The sequence below is a fragment of the Odocoileus virginianus genome, chromosome 1 (genome assembly GCF_023699985.2).
Source record: "Odocoileus virginianus isolate 20LAN1187 ecotype Illinois chromosome 1, Ovbor_1.2, whole genome shotgun sequence".
Lineage (NCBI taxonomy): Eukaryota > Metazoa > Chordata > Mammalia > Artiodactyla > Cervidae > Odocoileus > Odocoileus virginianus.
Genome location: NC_069674.1, coordinates 70501648 through 70519228, shown reverse-complemented (window position 1 = coordinate 70519228; position 17581 = coordinate 70501648). Strand labels below are relative to the sequence as shown.

The following is a 17581-nucleotide window of genomic DNA, read 5'->3' as shown; positions in this document are numbered from 1 at the left end:
TGCTGCTAACTTATATTTGCATTTTAGGAAAAGATGCTTGTCCTTAAGCAGCCACAAGCCCTCTGCATTTGACTTGGGGAGAGGGTTTCAACTCCCCCATGCTACCTAAGGCCAGATGCTTTTGTGCAGGGGGCACACTGATAGGCCTCACATAACATTTCGGAGGAATTCTCACAGTGAGAGCCTTAGGAAGACAGTGGGGGTGTAAGTCAGAAGGATCAATGAAACCCTAGATAACTAGACAGACAAAAGAGAGGGTAGTAAGATCAGACTTATTTTATAATGATTTAAATGCAATATAAATAAAACCCAAACAGAGATTCTCCCACTACATAAGCAGAAATTTATTTGTTCACTTGCATAGCTTGGGAGGAGTGTCTTGTTCAGAAACACAAATAAACTTACGTGTTTAGAGACACTAGATGGCAGTAAAATCCAAACAATGCCTGAGGCTCAAGTGAGCTTCACCATTCAAAGAGCATGGGGGAAATAACCATCCAAAGCAACTTTTGTTTCATGGATTCATATATTTTTTGTCATTAAGATATGTTAACCACGTGACTGAAAGTTATCTGTTTTAGGCAGGACCAAATAGCAAATAGCAAGAATTTAAAATTTTCTAATTGAACTCATATATATTAAATTTGGGCTTTCCAGGTGGTGCTAGTGGTAAAGAACCTGCCTGACAATATAGGAGACCCAAGAGACATGGGTTCAATCCCTGGTTAGGAAAGATTCCCTGTAGAAGGGCATGGCAACCCATTCCACTATTCTTACCTGGAGAATCCCCATGAACAGAGGAGCCTGGCAGGCTTCAGTCCATGGGGTCACATAGAGTTGGACATGACTGAGCGACTTAGCACATATTAAGTTTAGAAAATAGAAAAGAAACAGAACTCAAATCTTCACTCTGAAAATAAATCATTCAGTTTGATATTTCTTTACCGAGCACCTACGCACTCATTTCTTCAAAACCTGTTTCGCCAGCTCCCATCTGTTCCTCTCAGCAGAGAAAAGTCGACCTAAAGCCCTGCTGTCACTTCTTATTGCATTTAACTTCAACTACAAGCTCCTCCTTGGTCCACGAGGCTCTGCCTGAGCTGAGCCCCCTCCTATACCCCCTTAGCCGCTCTACTTAATTCTGGAGCCTTGCTCATCCTCTCAGCTCACAAGGCTCCCCAAACTCTTGCCTCCCTTCCGCTGGCATGTTTTTCTTTTGTTTCTGCCTGGTTAACCCTTGTATCCTTTAAGTCTTAAAGAAAAGGTCAGGGTCCTCATAGAAAAATATTCTTTCAGAGCCCTTTAAAAATTACATTTCTTCCATAGCAAAAAGTTCTTTTCCTTTCATAGTATTTATAACAATTGTAGTGATATAGTTATTTGCCATACAGTCAAAGGTCCATATAGTTAAAGCTATGGTTTTTCCAGTAGTCATGTATGGATGTGAGAGTTGGACCACAAAGAAGGCTGAAAGCCGAGGAATTTGATGCTTTCAAACTGTGGTGTTGGAGAAGACTCTTGAGAGTCCCTTGGACTGCTAGGAGATCAAACCAGTCAATTCTAAAGGAAATCAACCCTGAATACTCATGGAAGGTCTGATACTGAACTGAAGTTCCAGTACTTTGGCCACCTGATGTGAAGAGCCAACTTATTGGAAAAGACCCTGAAGCTGGGAAAGATAGAAGGTGGGAGGAGAAGGGGATGACAGAGGACTAGATAGTTGGATGGCATCACTGACTCAATGGACAAGAGTTTGAGCAAGCTCTGGGAGTTGGTGATGGACAGGGAAGCCTGACGTGCTGCAGTCCATAGGGTCGCAAAGAGTCGGACACGGCTAAAGTGACTAAACAGCAACATTCCATTGTGTGTGTGTGTATACCATATCTTGTTTATCCATTCATCTGTCAAGGGGCATTTAGTTTGCTTCCGTGTCTTGGTTATTGTAATAGTGCTACAATGGGGTTTGTGTATCTTTTTGAGTTAGAGTTTTCATCTTTTCCAGATATATGCCCAGAAGTACGATAGCTGGATGATACGGTATCTCTATTTTTAGTTTTTTAAGGCATCTCCAAACTGTTTTCCATAGTGGCTGTACCAATTTACATTCCTACTAAGTGCGTGGGAGGGCTCACTTATCTCCACACCCTCTTCAGTATTTATTATTTGTAGACATGATGATGGACATTTTGCCTAGCCCATCACCTTTTATCATAGCTCTTCTTACCTTTTATTAAAAGTGCCTACTTATGCATTATTTCCTCTGTTGGATTGTTTTCCTTATTTATCAGTTTATTGTTGGTGACTCCTGTAGATAGGGCTTCATACCCTCTTACTGAGAGAATGTTAAACTGGTAGCAATAAAGGTGACCAGGAAAATTTGAATAGAAGAAGTCTTGAGAGTAGATGGGCAGGAACTGGGGGTCAGTGGTGGAGGGGGCAGTGATTTGATGACTGCTAAAGTGAGGGAGATCTTCCTAAGAGTTAGGAGATGGCAGAGTTGTGCAGCATGTGGTGGTTTTCTGATCACTCACTGGCTGTGCTGATCACAATCCAGGTAGCCACTTAACAGACTCAGAGAAGATTTAAGAGCCAGATGCACTGTTTGGGTTGATAGTTTTCATGGGGACTTCTGATCATGACACTTTCAGTTTGTACCATTTTGCAGCATTCCACAGAAAAGGAAACAGTAGGATACTATGCATAATATGTGTGAAAATCAGAGTTGGCCAATGAAAGTCAAGATAAATAAGGGCTCTATATTCCCTGGTGGCTCAGACGGTAAGGCGTCTGCCTACAATGTGGGGGACTGGGGTTCAATCCCTGGGTTGGGAAGATCTCTTGGAGAAGGAAATGGCAACCCACTCCAGTATTCTTGCCTGGAAAATCCCATGGATGGAGGAGCCTGGTAGACTACAGTCCATGGGGTCGCAAAGAGTCAGACACGACTGAGCGACTTCACTTTCACTTTATATTCCAGTCCTAGTAAATTCTATGCTCATGGTGAGTAAATTAATGCATGTAAAAAGGTGGTTAAATTAGATGATTTCTAGGACCCCCATCTCAAATGTGATGATTTTATATTCTTGGAAATAACTGTATCTACCCCGTAAAATGGGTACATACACTGTTCAATATAGTCTTATAAGAAAAGGCAATACTTTCACTAAGGGATGAATTGGAAGGTAAGTCGAAAATGAAATCTGAAAGTTAAACTTCCAGAACTTCTTATTGTCTTGTCATGGCTTCACTATGTAAAGGGGCCAAATCACTTATGGTTACATGCTGACACTTCCCTGTCCGTAAAACTAGGAAAATGCTACTTTCCACCTCACAGTGGTGTTGTGGACATAAATTAGTTCATGTTTATCAAGAATTGAAAGTGTCTTGGTGAAGCCCCTTGGCAGGTGTCATCATTTATCCTGAAGTTTCCTTATAATGATAGCCACCATCGGCTGCTGCTTCTTGGAGTTGTGGGGAAAATGGCCCCGGAGCAGATTTCTCCTTTTGCCACATCCTTGAAAGGCCTCTCCTTGCATCTTTTCTGAATTTATATCATTTCCTCTCCATTTACATCACATAGTAAGTGCTCCATAAGTGTTGCATAATAATTAAACATCCATTGCTAAGCAGTTAAAATGTGATTGTCAATAGCATGTTTTCCATCATTGCTCTTCCAAGGAAACTTTTCCCACACTGTCTACATACCTTTTAATGAATTTTGATAATTATTTCAGAGTCTCTTATTTCTGTTCTTTTCTTCAAAATGGTTATGTCTGCTTATGAAGTCCTGATGAGACTTCACCATCATCATGAAAAAAGTTCTTTGATAGAAACAATACATAATTTTTAATACGCTTTCTCACTCTTCCCTGATGTTTTCTTTACTCTCAGAGATACATAAAATATTTGAGACTAGAAAATATAGCCAATCCTCCAATTCTACTAATGATGATGTTAAAGCCCAGTGCCCTAAGTCATATTGATTTACTCACAAAACCGAGACAAGGCAAGGATCTATCGGTTCATTATTACTCTGTATTCTCAATAAGCAAACTCTTCAAAACTCTATCTCAACCTGCACAAAATAATCCTAGTCCTACCATTATCCCTAGAATAGAACAGTTTTTTATTTGTGGACAGCTGTGCCTGCCTATTGCTGCTGTATACACACACAAGTCTATCCTGACTTCTGCTATTCAATGTCAGAGTTGAAACCTTTGGCACTCTGAGATTGAGTTAGAGGCTCTACAGTGTCTGCCTCATTTCAAAATGTGTCCCATATTTGCCTTGCTAGACAAGACCTTTTCTTTCTGTTGGGCATAAAATTTCCTCCATGACCCTATTTCTCTGTGTTAGACAAAAGTGGAGAAAACTCCAAAGAAGATACATAAATGGCTGATAAATGCATGAAAAGATGTGAAACATTAGTCATTGTGTGCTCAGGAGCTTAAGTCATGTCCAACTCTTTGCAACTCTATGGACTGTAGCCCTCCAGGCTCCTCTGTCCATGGGGATTCTCCAGGCAAGAACACTGGAGTGGGTTGCTATGCCCTCCTCCAGGGGATCTTCCCCACTCAGGGAATAAACCAGTGTGTCTCTTATGTCTCCTGCATTGGCAGGTGGGTTCTTTACCACTAGTGTCACCTGCCAAATGCAAATTCAAACCACAGTGAGATATAACTCCCTGAAGCTTATATCTCATGCCTCCTTTCTAGAGCCTACTTGTATCTGTAGGTCATGGGCTGTGATGGTTCAGTTGAGGCTTAGCTGAGCTGACCCAAGCTTCTACCCAGGTGTACACCTATGAGTGGATTTACTAGTTCATATGGTAACTCTGTATTCAATATTTTGAGTTGAATAGTCATCCTATGATGACTATGATAAAAAGATGGAAGTAACAAGTGTTGGCAAGGATGTGAAGAAATGTGAACCCTCATATGTTCCTCCTAGATGCTGTGGGAAAACAGGTTGTCAGTTTCTCAAAATGTTGAATAGAGTTATCATATGATCTAGTAATTCCACTCAAAGGTGTACACCTGGGAAGAAGCATGGGTCAGCTCAACTCAGCCTCAACTGAACCATCACAGCCCACGACCAACAGGTACAAGTAGGCTCTAGAAAGGAGGCATGAACTTTGGTACAAGGTGTGTGAATTAATTACCTATGAAGGGCTCTAAAGGTGTGTGCCACGTCACAGGGTGCACAAAGACTCTGCTCTGGGGGAGGCTCTGATGAAAAAGACACTTAACTATGAACAAAAGAAGGAAGTCAAGCACACTTTGGGGTGGCAAGGAGAGGATGACTCTTAGAAGCTGTTTTGTACGACTGTCTCATCTCACAGGTGTAAGGACTGCCAGCCAAGGAGGGAGTATACTCTACTATATTATACTCTAGGCACGTGTGAGTGCCAAGTGGCTTCAGCTGTGTCCGACTCTTTGTGCTCCTATGGGCTGCAACCCACCAGGCCCCTCCGCCCATGGGATTTCCCAAGCAAGAGTACTAAGTTGGTTGCCATTTCCTCCTCCAGGGGATCTTCCCCACCCAAGGACTGAACCCATGTCTCCTGTGGCTTCTACATTGGCAGGTGGATTCTTTATCACTGAGCCACCTAGAGATCCTGGACCATCCTTCAGATATGAGAAAGTTCCTACAACTTGCAAAATAACTTCATGGAGAATGACATACATTTGTTAAAACAATTAAAACCCATTTATAGCATACATACAGAGCACATAGCCATATAGCATACAGCCAAATCTCAGATTCTCAGATAGAACTTCGGCAGCAAATCTGACAAGTGATAAAACTTAGAGGGAATTCAAAATTTTTGAAAGTAGCTTTGCTCTCTGTAGTAGTGGGATGGAAATAGATTTGATTTGTCTTAACCTAAGTATATTAAAAAGCAGAGACATTACTTTGCCAACAAAGGTCCATTTAGTCAAGGCTATGGTTTTTCCAATGGTCATGTATGGATGTGAGAGTTGGACTGTGAAGAAAGCTGAGCACCGAAAAATTGGTGCTTTTGAACTGTGGTGTTGGAGAAGACTCTTGAGAGTCCCTTGGACTGCAAGGAGATCCAACCTGTCCATCCTCAAGGAGATCAGTCCTGGGTATTCATTGGAAGGACTGATGCTGAAGTTGAAACTCCAATACTTTGGCCACCTGATGTGTAGAGCTGACTCATTGGAAAAGACCCTGATGCTGGGAGGGATTGGTAGCAGGAGGAGAAGGGGACGACAGAGGATGAGATGGCTGAATGGCATCACTGACTCGATGGACATGAGTTTGAGTAAACTCCGGGAGTTGGTTATGGACAGGGAAACCTGGCGTGCTGTGATTCATGGGGTCGCAAAGAGTCGGACACAACTGAGTGACTGAACTGAACTGAACTGAATGCCCAATGAAACCACAATTGCAGAAAACTAACCAATCTAATCACATGGACCACAGCCTTGTCTAACTCAATGAAACTAGCCGCGTTGTATAGGGCCACCCAAGACGGACGGGTCATGGTGGAGAGTTCTGACAAAATGTGGTCCACTGGAGAAGGGAATCGCAAACCACTTCAGTATTTTTGCCTTGAGAACCCCATGAACAGTATGAAAAGGTAAAAAGATAGGACACTGAAAGATGAACTCCTCAGGTCAGTAGGTGACCAATATGCTACTGGAGATCGGCGGAGAAATAACTCCAGAAAGAATGAAGAGACAGAGCCAAAGCAAAAACAACACCCAGGTGTGGATGTGACTGGTGATGGAAGCAAGGTCTGATGCTGTAAAGAGAAGTATTGCATAGGAACCTGGAATGTTAGGTCCATGAATCAAGGCAAATTGGAAGTGGTCAAACAGGAGATGGCAAGAGTGAATGTCGACATTCTAGGAATCAGAGAACTAAAATGGACTGGAATGGGTGAATTTAACTCAGATGACCATTATATCTACTGCTGTGGGCAAGAATCCCTGAGAAGAAATGGAGTAGCCATCATAGTCAACAAAACAGTCTGAAATGCAGTACTTGGATGCAATCTCAAAAACGACAGAATGATCTCTGTTCATTTCCAAGGCAAACCATTCAATATCACGGTAATCCAAGTCTATGCCCTGACCTGTAACACTGAAGAAGCTGAAGTTGAACAGTTTTACAAAGACCTACAAGACCTTTTAAAACTAACACCCAAAAAAGATGTCCTTTTCATTATAGGGGACTGGAATATAAAAGTAGGAAGTCAAGAAACACCTGGAGTAACAGGCAAATTTGGCAAATTTGGAGTACAGAATGAAGCAGGGCGAAGGCTAATAGAGTTTTGCTAAGAGAATGCACTGGTCATAGCAAACACCCTCTTCCAACAACACAAGAGAAGACTCTACACATGGACATCACCAAATGGCCAACACTGAAATCAGACTGATTATATTCTTTGCAGCCAAAGATGGAGAAGCTCTATACAGCCAGCAAAAACAAGACCGGGAGCTGACTGTGGCTCAAATCATGAACTCCTCATTGCCAAATTCAGACTTAAATTGAAGAAAGTAAGGAAAATCACTAGACCATTCAGGTATAACCTAAATCAAATCCCTTATGATAATACAGTGGAAGTGAGAAATAGATTTAAGGGACTAGATCTGATAGAGTGCCTGATGAACTATGGACGGAGGTTCATGACATTGTACAGGAGACAGAGATCAAGACCATCCTCAAGAAAAAGAAATGCAAAAAAGCAAAATGACTGTCTGAGGAGGCCTTACAAATAGCTGTGAAAAGAAGAGAAGCCAAAAGCAAAGGGGAAAAGGAAAGATATACCCATCTGAATGCAGAGTTCCAAAGAATAGCAAGGAGAGATAAGAAAGCCTTCCTCAACGATCAATACAAAGAAATAGAGGAAAACAATAGAATGGGAAAGACTAGAGATCTCAAGAAAATTAGAGATACCAAGGGAACATTTCATGCAAAGATGGGTACAATAAAGGACAGAAATGGTATGAGCATAACAGAAGCAGAAGATATTAAGAAGAGGTGGCAAGAACACACAGAAGAACTATACAAAAAAGATCTTCACAACCCAGATATTCACAATGGTGTGATCACTCACCTAGAGCCAGACATTCTGGAATGTGAAGTCAAGTGGGCCTTAGCAAATATCACTAAGAACAAATTTACTGGAGGTGATGGAATTCCAGTTGAGCTATTTCAAATCCTAAAAGATGATGCTGTGAAAGTGCTGCACTCAATATGCCAGCAAATCTGGAAAACTCACAGTGGCCACAGGACTGGAAAAGGTCAGTTTTCATTCCAATCCCAAAGAAAGGCAACGCCAAAGAATGCTCAAATTACCGCACAACTGCACTCATCTCACATGCTAGTAAAGTAATGCTAAAATTCTCCAAGCCAAGTTTTAGCAACACATGAACCGTGAACTTTCAGACGTTCAAGCTGGTTTTATAAAAGGCAGAGGAACCAGAGATCAAATTACCAACATCCCTGGATAACTGAAAAAGCAAGAGAGTTCCAGAAAAACATCTATTTCTGCTTTATTGACTATGCTAAAGCCTTTGACTGTGTGATCACAATAAACTATGGAAAATTCTGAAAGAGATGGGCATATCAGACCACCTGACCTGCCTCTTGAGAAATCTGTATGCAGGTCATGATGCAACAGTTAGAACTGGACATGGAACAACAGACTACTTCCAAATAGGAAAAGGAGTACATCAAGGCTGTATATTGTCACCCTGCTTATTTAACTTATATGCAGAGTATATCATGAGAATCGCTGGGCTGGATGAAGCACAAGCTGGAATCAAGACTGCCGGGAGAAATATCAATGACCTCAGATATGCAGATGACACCACCCTTATGGCAGAAAGTGAAGAAGAACTAAAGAGCTTCTTGACGAAAGTGAAAGAAGAGAGTGAAAAGGTTGGCTTAAAGGTCAACATTCAGAAAACCAAGATCACAGCATCCTGTCCCATCACCTCACGCCAAACAGATGGGGAAACAGTGGAAACGGTGACAGACTTTATTTTTTGGGGGCTCCAAAATCACTGCAGATGGTGACTGCAGCCATGAAATTAAAAGATGCTTGCTCCTTGGAAGGGAAGTTATGACCAATCTAGATGGCATATTAAGAAGCAGAGACATTACTTTGCCAACAAAGGTTCGTCTAGTCAAGGTTATGGTTTTTCCAGAAGTCACGTATGGATGTGAGAGTTGTACTATAAAGAAAGCTGAGTGGCGAAGAATTCATGCTTTTGAACTGTGGTGTTGAAGAAGACTCTTGAGAGTCCCTTGGACTGCAAGGAGATCCAACCAGTCCATCCTCAAGGAAATAAGTCCTGGGTGTTCATTGGAAGGACTGATGTTGAAGCTGAAACTCTAATACTCTTGACCACCTGTTGCGAAGAGCTGACTCATTTGAATAGACCCAGATGTTGGGAAAGATTGAAGGCAGGAGAAGAAGGGGACAACAGAAGATGAGATGGTTGGATGGCAACACCAACTCAATGGACACGAATTTGGGCAAACTCCGGGAGTTGGTGATGGACAGGGAGGCCTGGAGTGCTGTGGTTGATGGGGTCGCAAAGAGTCGGACATGACTGAGTGACTGAACTGAATGCCCACCTATATGTTAATATATTCTGTATGTGAAAAATTAATAGTACCATGGTTTATACCAGGCAAAATTGTTTAATGGTTTTTAGCCCTGAGACACTAGCATAAATATGGTAAACTTACACCAGCGATATTCAAAGCATCAAAATGATGTATGAGAAGATAGATATGTAAGAGAAGTCTAAGACTTCCTTGACTTGATTGAAACATTTAAACAAGATGTTCCATAATATAAATACTTGCCAAAAGTCTTTCAAAAGATACTGGTAAGTTACAAATAAAGATGGAGAGAAATAGAGTATCAGAGAAAGTTTAAATAATCTCTTTTTTAAAAAATGAACTTGTGAAAAAAAAATGAACTTGTAATTTCCTTGAATATTTTTTCATGATGAACCCAATAAACATCATGCTTAGTTATCTGATTTTCTTAGAATAAGATATTTTCTTTGCAGATACAGTAGGTGGGAATGCCACTGAAAAATACGTTGCCTCTTTAAATTTATTTACCTGCAAAAAGTATAGATTCCTCCAACCCCATTCCACTACTCCAGTCCTTCCACAGTCTTTTTGCCCCTTCTTGAGCTTATCACCATTCCTTTAATCCTCCGGCACACATCAAGAACATTCCATGCTGTGGCTAAAACCACCTGGCTTCCAAAGTGTAATAGTTAATCTTTAAAGACAGTGGTATCAGTCAGGTCACTAGGGCCAGTAGAAGGGGATGGATCATCTTCAAACTGTGACTTAAAATAGCCAAGTCACACCTGAGCCTTCCTGTGGCAGCTCCCCTTCCCCGACTTTCTAGGTGGATTTAGGTTACCTGCCCTTCCACTGACTCACCCTAGTTCTCAGATGACATTTCAAGAACCTATGATGCCACTTGAGTTACCTGTTATTTTTAGGTCTGGGGTTACTAAAGAGGAGGCAGATTCAGATTAGGGGATAAAAAATTGATTTCAGCATTTTCCTACTTTTTCAGTCGTTCTCAAGAACTCCTGGCATCCTCACTGCCTATCTCTTCTAGGACCATACTCACAGGCGAGCAAGAAAGATGTAGTGCTAATACAGGACGATAGGTTAAGCCCATGGGCTCTGGCACCAGACAAGCTGTATTCATTTCCAGTATCTCACTGAAACTATCTTTTGAAGGTCACTGACTATGTCCTTATTGAAAAACTCTAGTAAATTTACTGTGAAATTTGCTTCTTAACTCACTGTAGCATTTGTCACTGATGATCATTTCTTCCTGCTTGATATTCTAGTCTCGCTTGGCTTTTGGATACCATGTTCTTCTGATTCTCCTACTTCCCTGACTGAATCCTTCTGGTTCCTCTAATGGCTATTTCCACTCATTCTGCTATTAAATTTAGGGATCTTTTCTTTTTAAATACTCTCCTCTGGAGGGCTTTATAGCAGTTTTATAGCATTTCCTATGACCTCTATGCTCATGTCTCCAAGGTTTATTATCTTCCCTTGGGCTCCAGTCTTCATAGCTCTGTCAAAAGGATATTTCCATCACATTTAATTCAGCATCATTTGATTAAATCTGCCATACTGCCCCTCTTGGAATCAGCTTTAGCTCACTCCTTTCTTTCTCACAATTTTCACAGGCTTCAAACTTTAGAGTCATCTTTTGATGTATGCAATGAAGAAGTTAATGACTGAGTTTTACCAATTCTTTCTTTGAAACGTCCTGTAATATCTGCTTCATCACTCTCATGTTAGCTGTAGCCCAGACTCTTGTTATCATGCACCATCATTATCACAATGCCTTTGTCTTTCTCTTACTTGAGTCTCTCTATTTTCCCATTTTTTTTTCTTGGAAGAATAATCTCAGCTCAGAACTCACCATGATTCATTTCCCCACCAGTCTAAACTCCTTTGCCTTGCTTTGCATGTGTGCCAAGTCACACCTGACTCTGGGTGACCCTATGGACTGCAGCCCGCCAGGCTGCCTGTCCATGGGAACCAGATACGAGTACCGGAGTGGGTTGCCATGCCAGGGGATCTTCCAGGGGATCTTCTGGTGTCTCTTATGTCCCCTACATTGGCAGGTGTGTTCTTTACCACTAGTGCCACCCAGGAAGCCCCTTGCCTCGTTTTAGTGCTTACTGTAAGTTAACCCAGCTTTACTAACAAACAATGTCCCACAGCTTTAGATATGAGCTCCCTCTTTAATCAGCAACCTCTGTGCTTATCCCAGGCTCATATGTTCATGCTCTTCCCCTAAGTTAGGAAGTTCTTTTCCTTACCCTCCTAAATCCTAGCCATTCTTTGAAGCCAGGGACCATCTTTTCTACAAAACCCTCTCTAACTCTGGCATTTAACACTGTCTTTCAATACTTAATACCTATAGCATTTTCAGACAATTCCTCAGTGAGGCTTTAAATTATATTCAGTATGTATTAGTTTTAAGCTATTTATTTCCCATAATCAGGTTGTAATCTCCTCCAGGGCAGAATCTTAAGGTAGTGTCCTACCATTACCATGGGCTCACTTTGTTAAGCTAAATGAGAAAGACTTCTCAGTCTGACTGAAGTCTGGTAATAAACCTGAGATATGGTTAACACATGTGATTATGTGGTTAACTCATAAAATTAAAAATGACTTACATTTCAGTAAATGTTTACAATGTCCCAAACATTACCATGCACATTTATGAGCTTTTTATATGGTAAAAAGTCTTCATTTTTCAGATGAGGAAACTGAAACTTAGGGACATGAAATGACTTACTTAGAATATCACAGGGCTGAAAAGTGGGAGCCCTGCACTAAACCACAATGCTTTTCAGTCTTTTTTCTTTTTTTTTCCTTTCATGAAGACCTAACTTTATCAGTGTATATGGGGAGGATTAGAGATTATGATCTATCAACCTCAATTCATTTAGGTTTTAACAGAGTAATGTTTGGAGTGCAGTGTGATGTCATCTTGTATTTAATCTTACTGTTCCTTTCCTAATGAAAAGCACCAGCATCAGTTCGGTTTTTCAACTCAGAGACCAGGAAATCATCTTCTGCATTCATCTTTCCCTCACAGTCCTATGTCCTTTCATCATTAAGCTCAGTCAATTTTACTGCCACTATTTCTCTTGAATTTATTCCCTTCTTTTCACGTCTACCACATCGTAGTCCAAGCTACCAGCAGTTATTATCTCAGAGAATCCTTACATCTACTTCCACTCTTATCCTCCCCAATGTGTTCTCCAGTTAGAATAAGCTTTTCTAAACGCAAATCTGATTATGTCTCTGAATCCCAAAGCACTTTATCAGGCTTCCAGCATTCATATAGCAAATCCCTAAAACTTTAGTACAACCAACAATGCTCTTTGTGATCTGACATCATCTTACACCTCACCCCACTTTCTCTCTTGCTGTCTGATTCATTCTTTCAGCATCTCAAATATGCCTGATTCTTCCCACTACTGGCTGTTTTTGTTACCTGGAACACTTCTTTCAGTTCAGTTCAGTTCAGTCGCTCAGTCGTGTCCAGCTCTTTGTGACCCCATGAACCACAGCACGCCAGGCCACACTTCTATTTACTCTTCTCCTATTTATACTCATCCTTCCTTCACTCTTACTGCAATTATAATTTTCTCAAAAAAGTGTTCCTTGACCTTCTTGACCTTCTCTATAATGTATAATCTCTTAGCACCATGCAAGGCTCCTCCATCACTTATGAGTTGAACTTCATATTTACTTCTCTGATTACCATTGGTTTCTTTCCCCCACTGGACTAAAAAGTTCCTTGAGGCAGGGCTAAGTTCAGCCCCTCACACAGACCTAGCTTATGATTAAATATTTTAAAAATACATGCTTAATGACTGACTTAATGACTGAATAATTACTACTGATGACTACTAGTCACTTCAGTTTGGCTAATGGTTTGATGTCAATTTGTGGACCCCCGACCTCAGTTGACCCTTTCTACCAATGTGCCAACAATAACGGTATCCGAGATTTGTGGTCACATGATAAGTGACTGAGCAAACCTACAGCTGGCACATTGTCACAGTCACTCTCAATCCCCACTTAGCACGTGACTTTAAGTCATCAGCATCATGTCTGTTTGTAGTGAAGAACTACAAACTAAAATCCTCAATTCTGTCCTGAGGGGCATCATAAACATTGAATTCCCAGTATTTGGCAGATGTTGAGGCAGTTCAACTCAAAATAAGAAAGCACCATATTTAAAAAGCAACTGTATGTAAGAGCCGATAAAGTACACTGACAAGCTTGAGACAAACTGTTCTCAGTCTGGCTCTTGTTCTAACTGATCTTTGGCACAGTGCAGAGCATGACCAGAAGGGGTTCTGGTTTGGGTTCCATCCATGCACATTTCTTTCTGAATTACCCAGAGGGCCTTATTATAAACCAGTGTTGCCTTTAAGACCATTGTACAACATGAGTTTGGAGGGTAATATAATAAACAAACTGCATATTCTCAATATGATAACAAGATGAAACGGCTGCTCATCAGATTTTTCAAATATCATTTGAAAGGGTCAAAAATGTTATGAGTATGTGCAAAAGACAAAAGATAGATTAAAAGATGAGGATTAATCACTTTTACATAAAAGACTCAAGGGTATAATGATGAGCTGCAGTTTATTTTAGAATGTCATTTATTTGCAAAATGCTACCAAGTAGCTGGGTAATAATTCACAGAATTCATAATGACTTAAAAGACTACTGCCTTAATGGAGGTTTTTTTTTTCTATTTTACTTATTAAGATTGCCTTAATAATTCATGCACGGCAATACCTTTAATGAGCAACTAAATCTCACGTATCTCATTTAAACTTGGCAACTCTGCTGACAGTTAATATAGTCTTGTACCCCTGAGCCAGCAATTGTAGAGGAGCCCTGGGCTGTTAGTAACTGAAACCATCCCATTTATGAAAATCCCAGGAAAACTTATGCCCTAGATGAATGGCCAAATTTTACGATCATTTGCTAGGAAGATTTATTCTTTCTTCATTTGTGGAAGGGAGAGAATGATAATGAGCCCAGACTATAACTCCTATTCCATGGATTGCATTGGTTGCTTTGCTTCTTTCTGAAAGGTAGCAACTGATTATCTTTCTACTTAGATGGTGAAAAGAGAGAGAGGCATGTAACACTATCCCACCAGGCAAGGTGAATTCTCTGCTTTTTCTCCACCATAAAAGTGAATATACAGATAGTTTAGACAATTTTTCTACCAGCATCTACCATTCAGTTTTATAAGATACTGTCATTTCTTAAGGACACATGGAAGAAGCATTCACAATTGTTTTTCACATAAAAGAATGTTCCAGGTGATAATTCTCAAGATACTGCTCACAACAAAATTTCAAAAGTAAACAGTAATTTTAGTACACATTTATGTGCTACATCCATTTAATATGATACCACTCACTGCTACATTTACAGTAGTCTAACTGACAGAACACAGACTCCATTTAAATCGATTAAGACTTGTTCTTGGCGTAATGAACTTGTTCTTGGCATAATAAATTAGAGAAGCTTACTGATCTGGCCACTGTTTTCTTTCATATACCATTTGAAAAATATACTAGAGATAAAAGTCAGGAAAGGCCTGGATTTGGGGAAAACACAGAACAATGTCACCATAAAAACTGATTTCTTTTTTACTCATTTACAGCACTTTAATAGATTCATGCATGGCAATATCATCAACACATAACAAGATCTCACATAACATTTAATCTTGCTGTGCTGAAATTGGACATGCAAATTATATCGCATTTGGGTTCACTACATGCAGAAACATTCATACCTGGTGTAAGGTGGGAGAGGCATAGTGATTCTGGTCCACTTGTTGAAAGTATCTGACACCAGGATGCGCTGCAGGTGATAGCGACTGCATTCAACATTGGTAGGCAAACAGTCCCTTATCAACGGATGCCAGGACAATCCAAGATCTATCGAGTATTCCAATTCAATAGCTGAAAGAGGCATTATTCTGGTTAGAAATACATATCTGAAGATCCAGGAACCATGATTACTTATGTTTTCATATGTTTTAATTTATTGTCTTATATACAGTTAAAGCAATCATAGTAACAGTTAAAATTGATATGTTTGTTGATCTAATAGTTATAGGACATATGTTATACAAATATATAAATTAGATATCACTTACATATTACAATAACTATAGTATATTTTTTCTGTTTATTTAAAGGTCAACATATAAATATAGAGCATAGCAACTGTATGTTATAATGGCTCCTTTTTAAATAGTTAAAAAAATTGAGCAGACTTATCAAAATTTAACCATTCTATAGGGATCCCGACCAACTTGTGCCAAATTTTCTCTTGATTAGGAGAAACTCCTAAGAAATTGAAAAATCTCTTTTATACTCTTATATAGCCTTGCTTTGTTGTGTTATGGAATATACTGGGAAATCAGAGAAGTAAAAGTAGTAGCTGAAAGTCATGAAATTCATGCCCAAATGAGCAATCAGGCTGTGGGTCTATGGAAAGAGATTTCTTTTTTTTCCTTTCTTTTCCTCCTAAACATTCAACCTATACTCTATGTACTATTAGCCTCCAACTAATAAAAATAAATGGAAAAAAAATAAAGTTTTGTTCATGAGAATAAAATATGTTTTATATTTCTCTCTCTAGTCCCTTCTTAAGACATTATAAACTACTTCAGACCACACCTCCCTATTGAAATTGCCTTCTCTGAGACCATGATTCTCAGTCTTGGTTGCACAATGAAATCACCTGGGGACATTTAAAAGTACCAATGTCAGAGTCGCATCTGCAGAGATTGGGATTTCACTCTTGTGGGGCAGGCCAAGATGTTGGGAGCTTTAAAGTTCCCTGGGGGCACTTTCCTGTGCAGCCAGCCTGGTACCACTCACTGCTCTAAGGCTCCTGGTGGCCTTTTTAGTTAAATACAATGGCCTGTCTCACTATTCATTGTTCCTGTCCTCCCTTCAGCTCTAGGCATTATTGATGGCTCCCTGATTCTTGAAATGTCCCTTTCTTTTGCAAGACATTATTCTGAATCTCCTATCTTATTTCCCTCTGACTTCTCTGCTAACTAGCCCAGCTATGGGAATCTTTCCAGACTCCATCTCTGGCCTTCTATTCTACACATACCCTCCTTGGGCTTCAGCTATTATTTCTGTGCCCAAATATCGCAATTTTGCATCTCAAAGTTGGTTTTATTCATTCAGCAAATTTGTTCAACCTGGCATTGTGCTGGATGCTGGCATATTGCAATGGACAGTACAAAGTTCCTGTTTTCTACGTTGTAAGCCCTCCACATTTAATTAAAGGGTATCTCTACTTCAAACTATTTTCACCAAACTAAATAAAAACTCATTTTCTCTCATAAATAAACATCTCTTCTTTATTTATTTGGAATTGGAGGCTAACTGCTTTGCAAACTTGTGTTAGTTTCTGTCACACATCAACATGAATCCACAATAGGTATACATGTAAACACCTCTTCTTAACTACCAAATTCTCTCAGTGACAATGCTCCCGCATTAGTTTTCTGGGTTTAAAATTTAGAAACTATTTTAGAGAATTTACTTCTTTCTTCTTTACCCTTTATGTTCAATATGTCACCTGGTTTTGAGGTCTGCTACTGCTTTCCTTTTGGTCTTCGGTGTCTCATACTAGTTTTATTTCTTCTATTTCTCTTCATGGCAAGTAGTGCAAGTTTTCATCACCTCTTACAGAGATATCCACCGACACTTCTTTGCCAGGATTCTTCTTTACCCACCTTCATTGGTTCCTGGGCTAATGTCCTTAAAATCCACCATACTACTCCCCTGCACTCATGCCCTCTTATTCATAACTTTGTCAAGCACAAATTCCTATGCTTGCCTTTTAATGCCCTTCTTAATTTGCTGCCAACAAAGATTAGCCACTTTCCTCTTTTATTTTTTTATTCAGTTCAATCTTTCTCAAGAAGTTGCCCTACTCTACAGCAGAAAATAGACTTGAC

The 17581-nt window shown here is 40.0% G+C and overlaps 1 protein-coding gene across 3 annotated transcripts in view; it reads right to left on the bottom strand.

Annotated features, from left to right (window-relative positions):
• RELN (reelin) overlaps positions 1–17581 on the bottom strand; it is a 534275-nt gene that overhangs the window by 40396 nt on the left and 476298 nt on the right. For all 3 annotated transcript variants that reach the window (XM_070469617.1, XM_070469611.1, XM_070469614.1), the window contains exon 46: positions 15389–15557. In XM_070469617.1, the coding sequence (XP_070325718.1) occupies positions 15389–15557 (169 nt within the window). The remainder of the gene's footprint in view (positions 1–15388; positions 15558–17581) is intronic.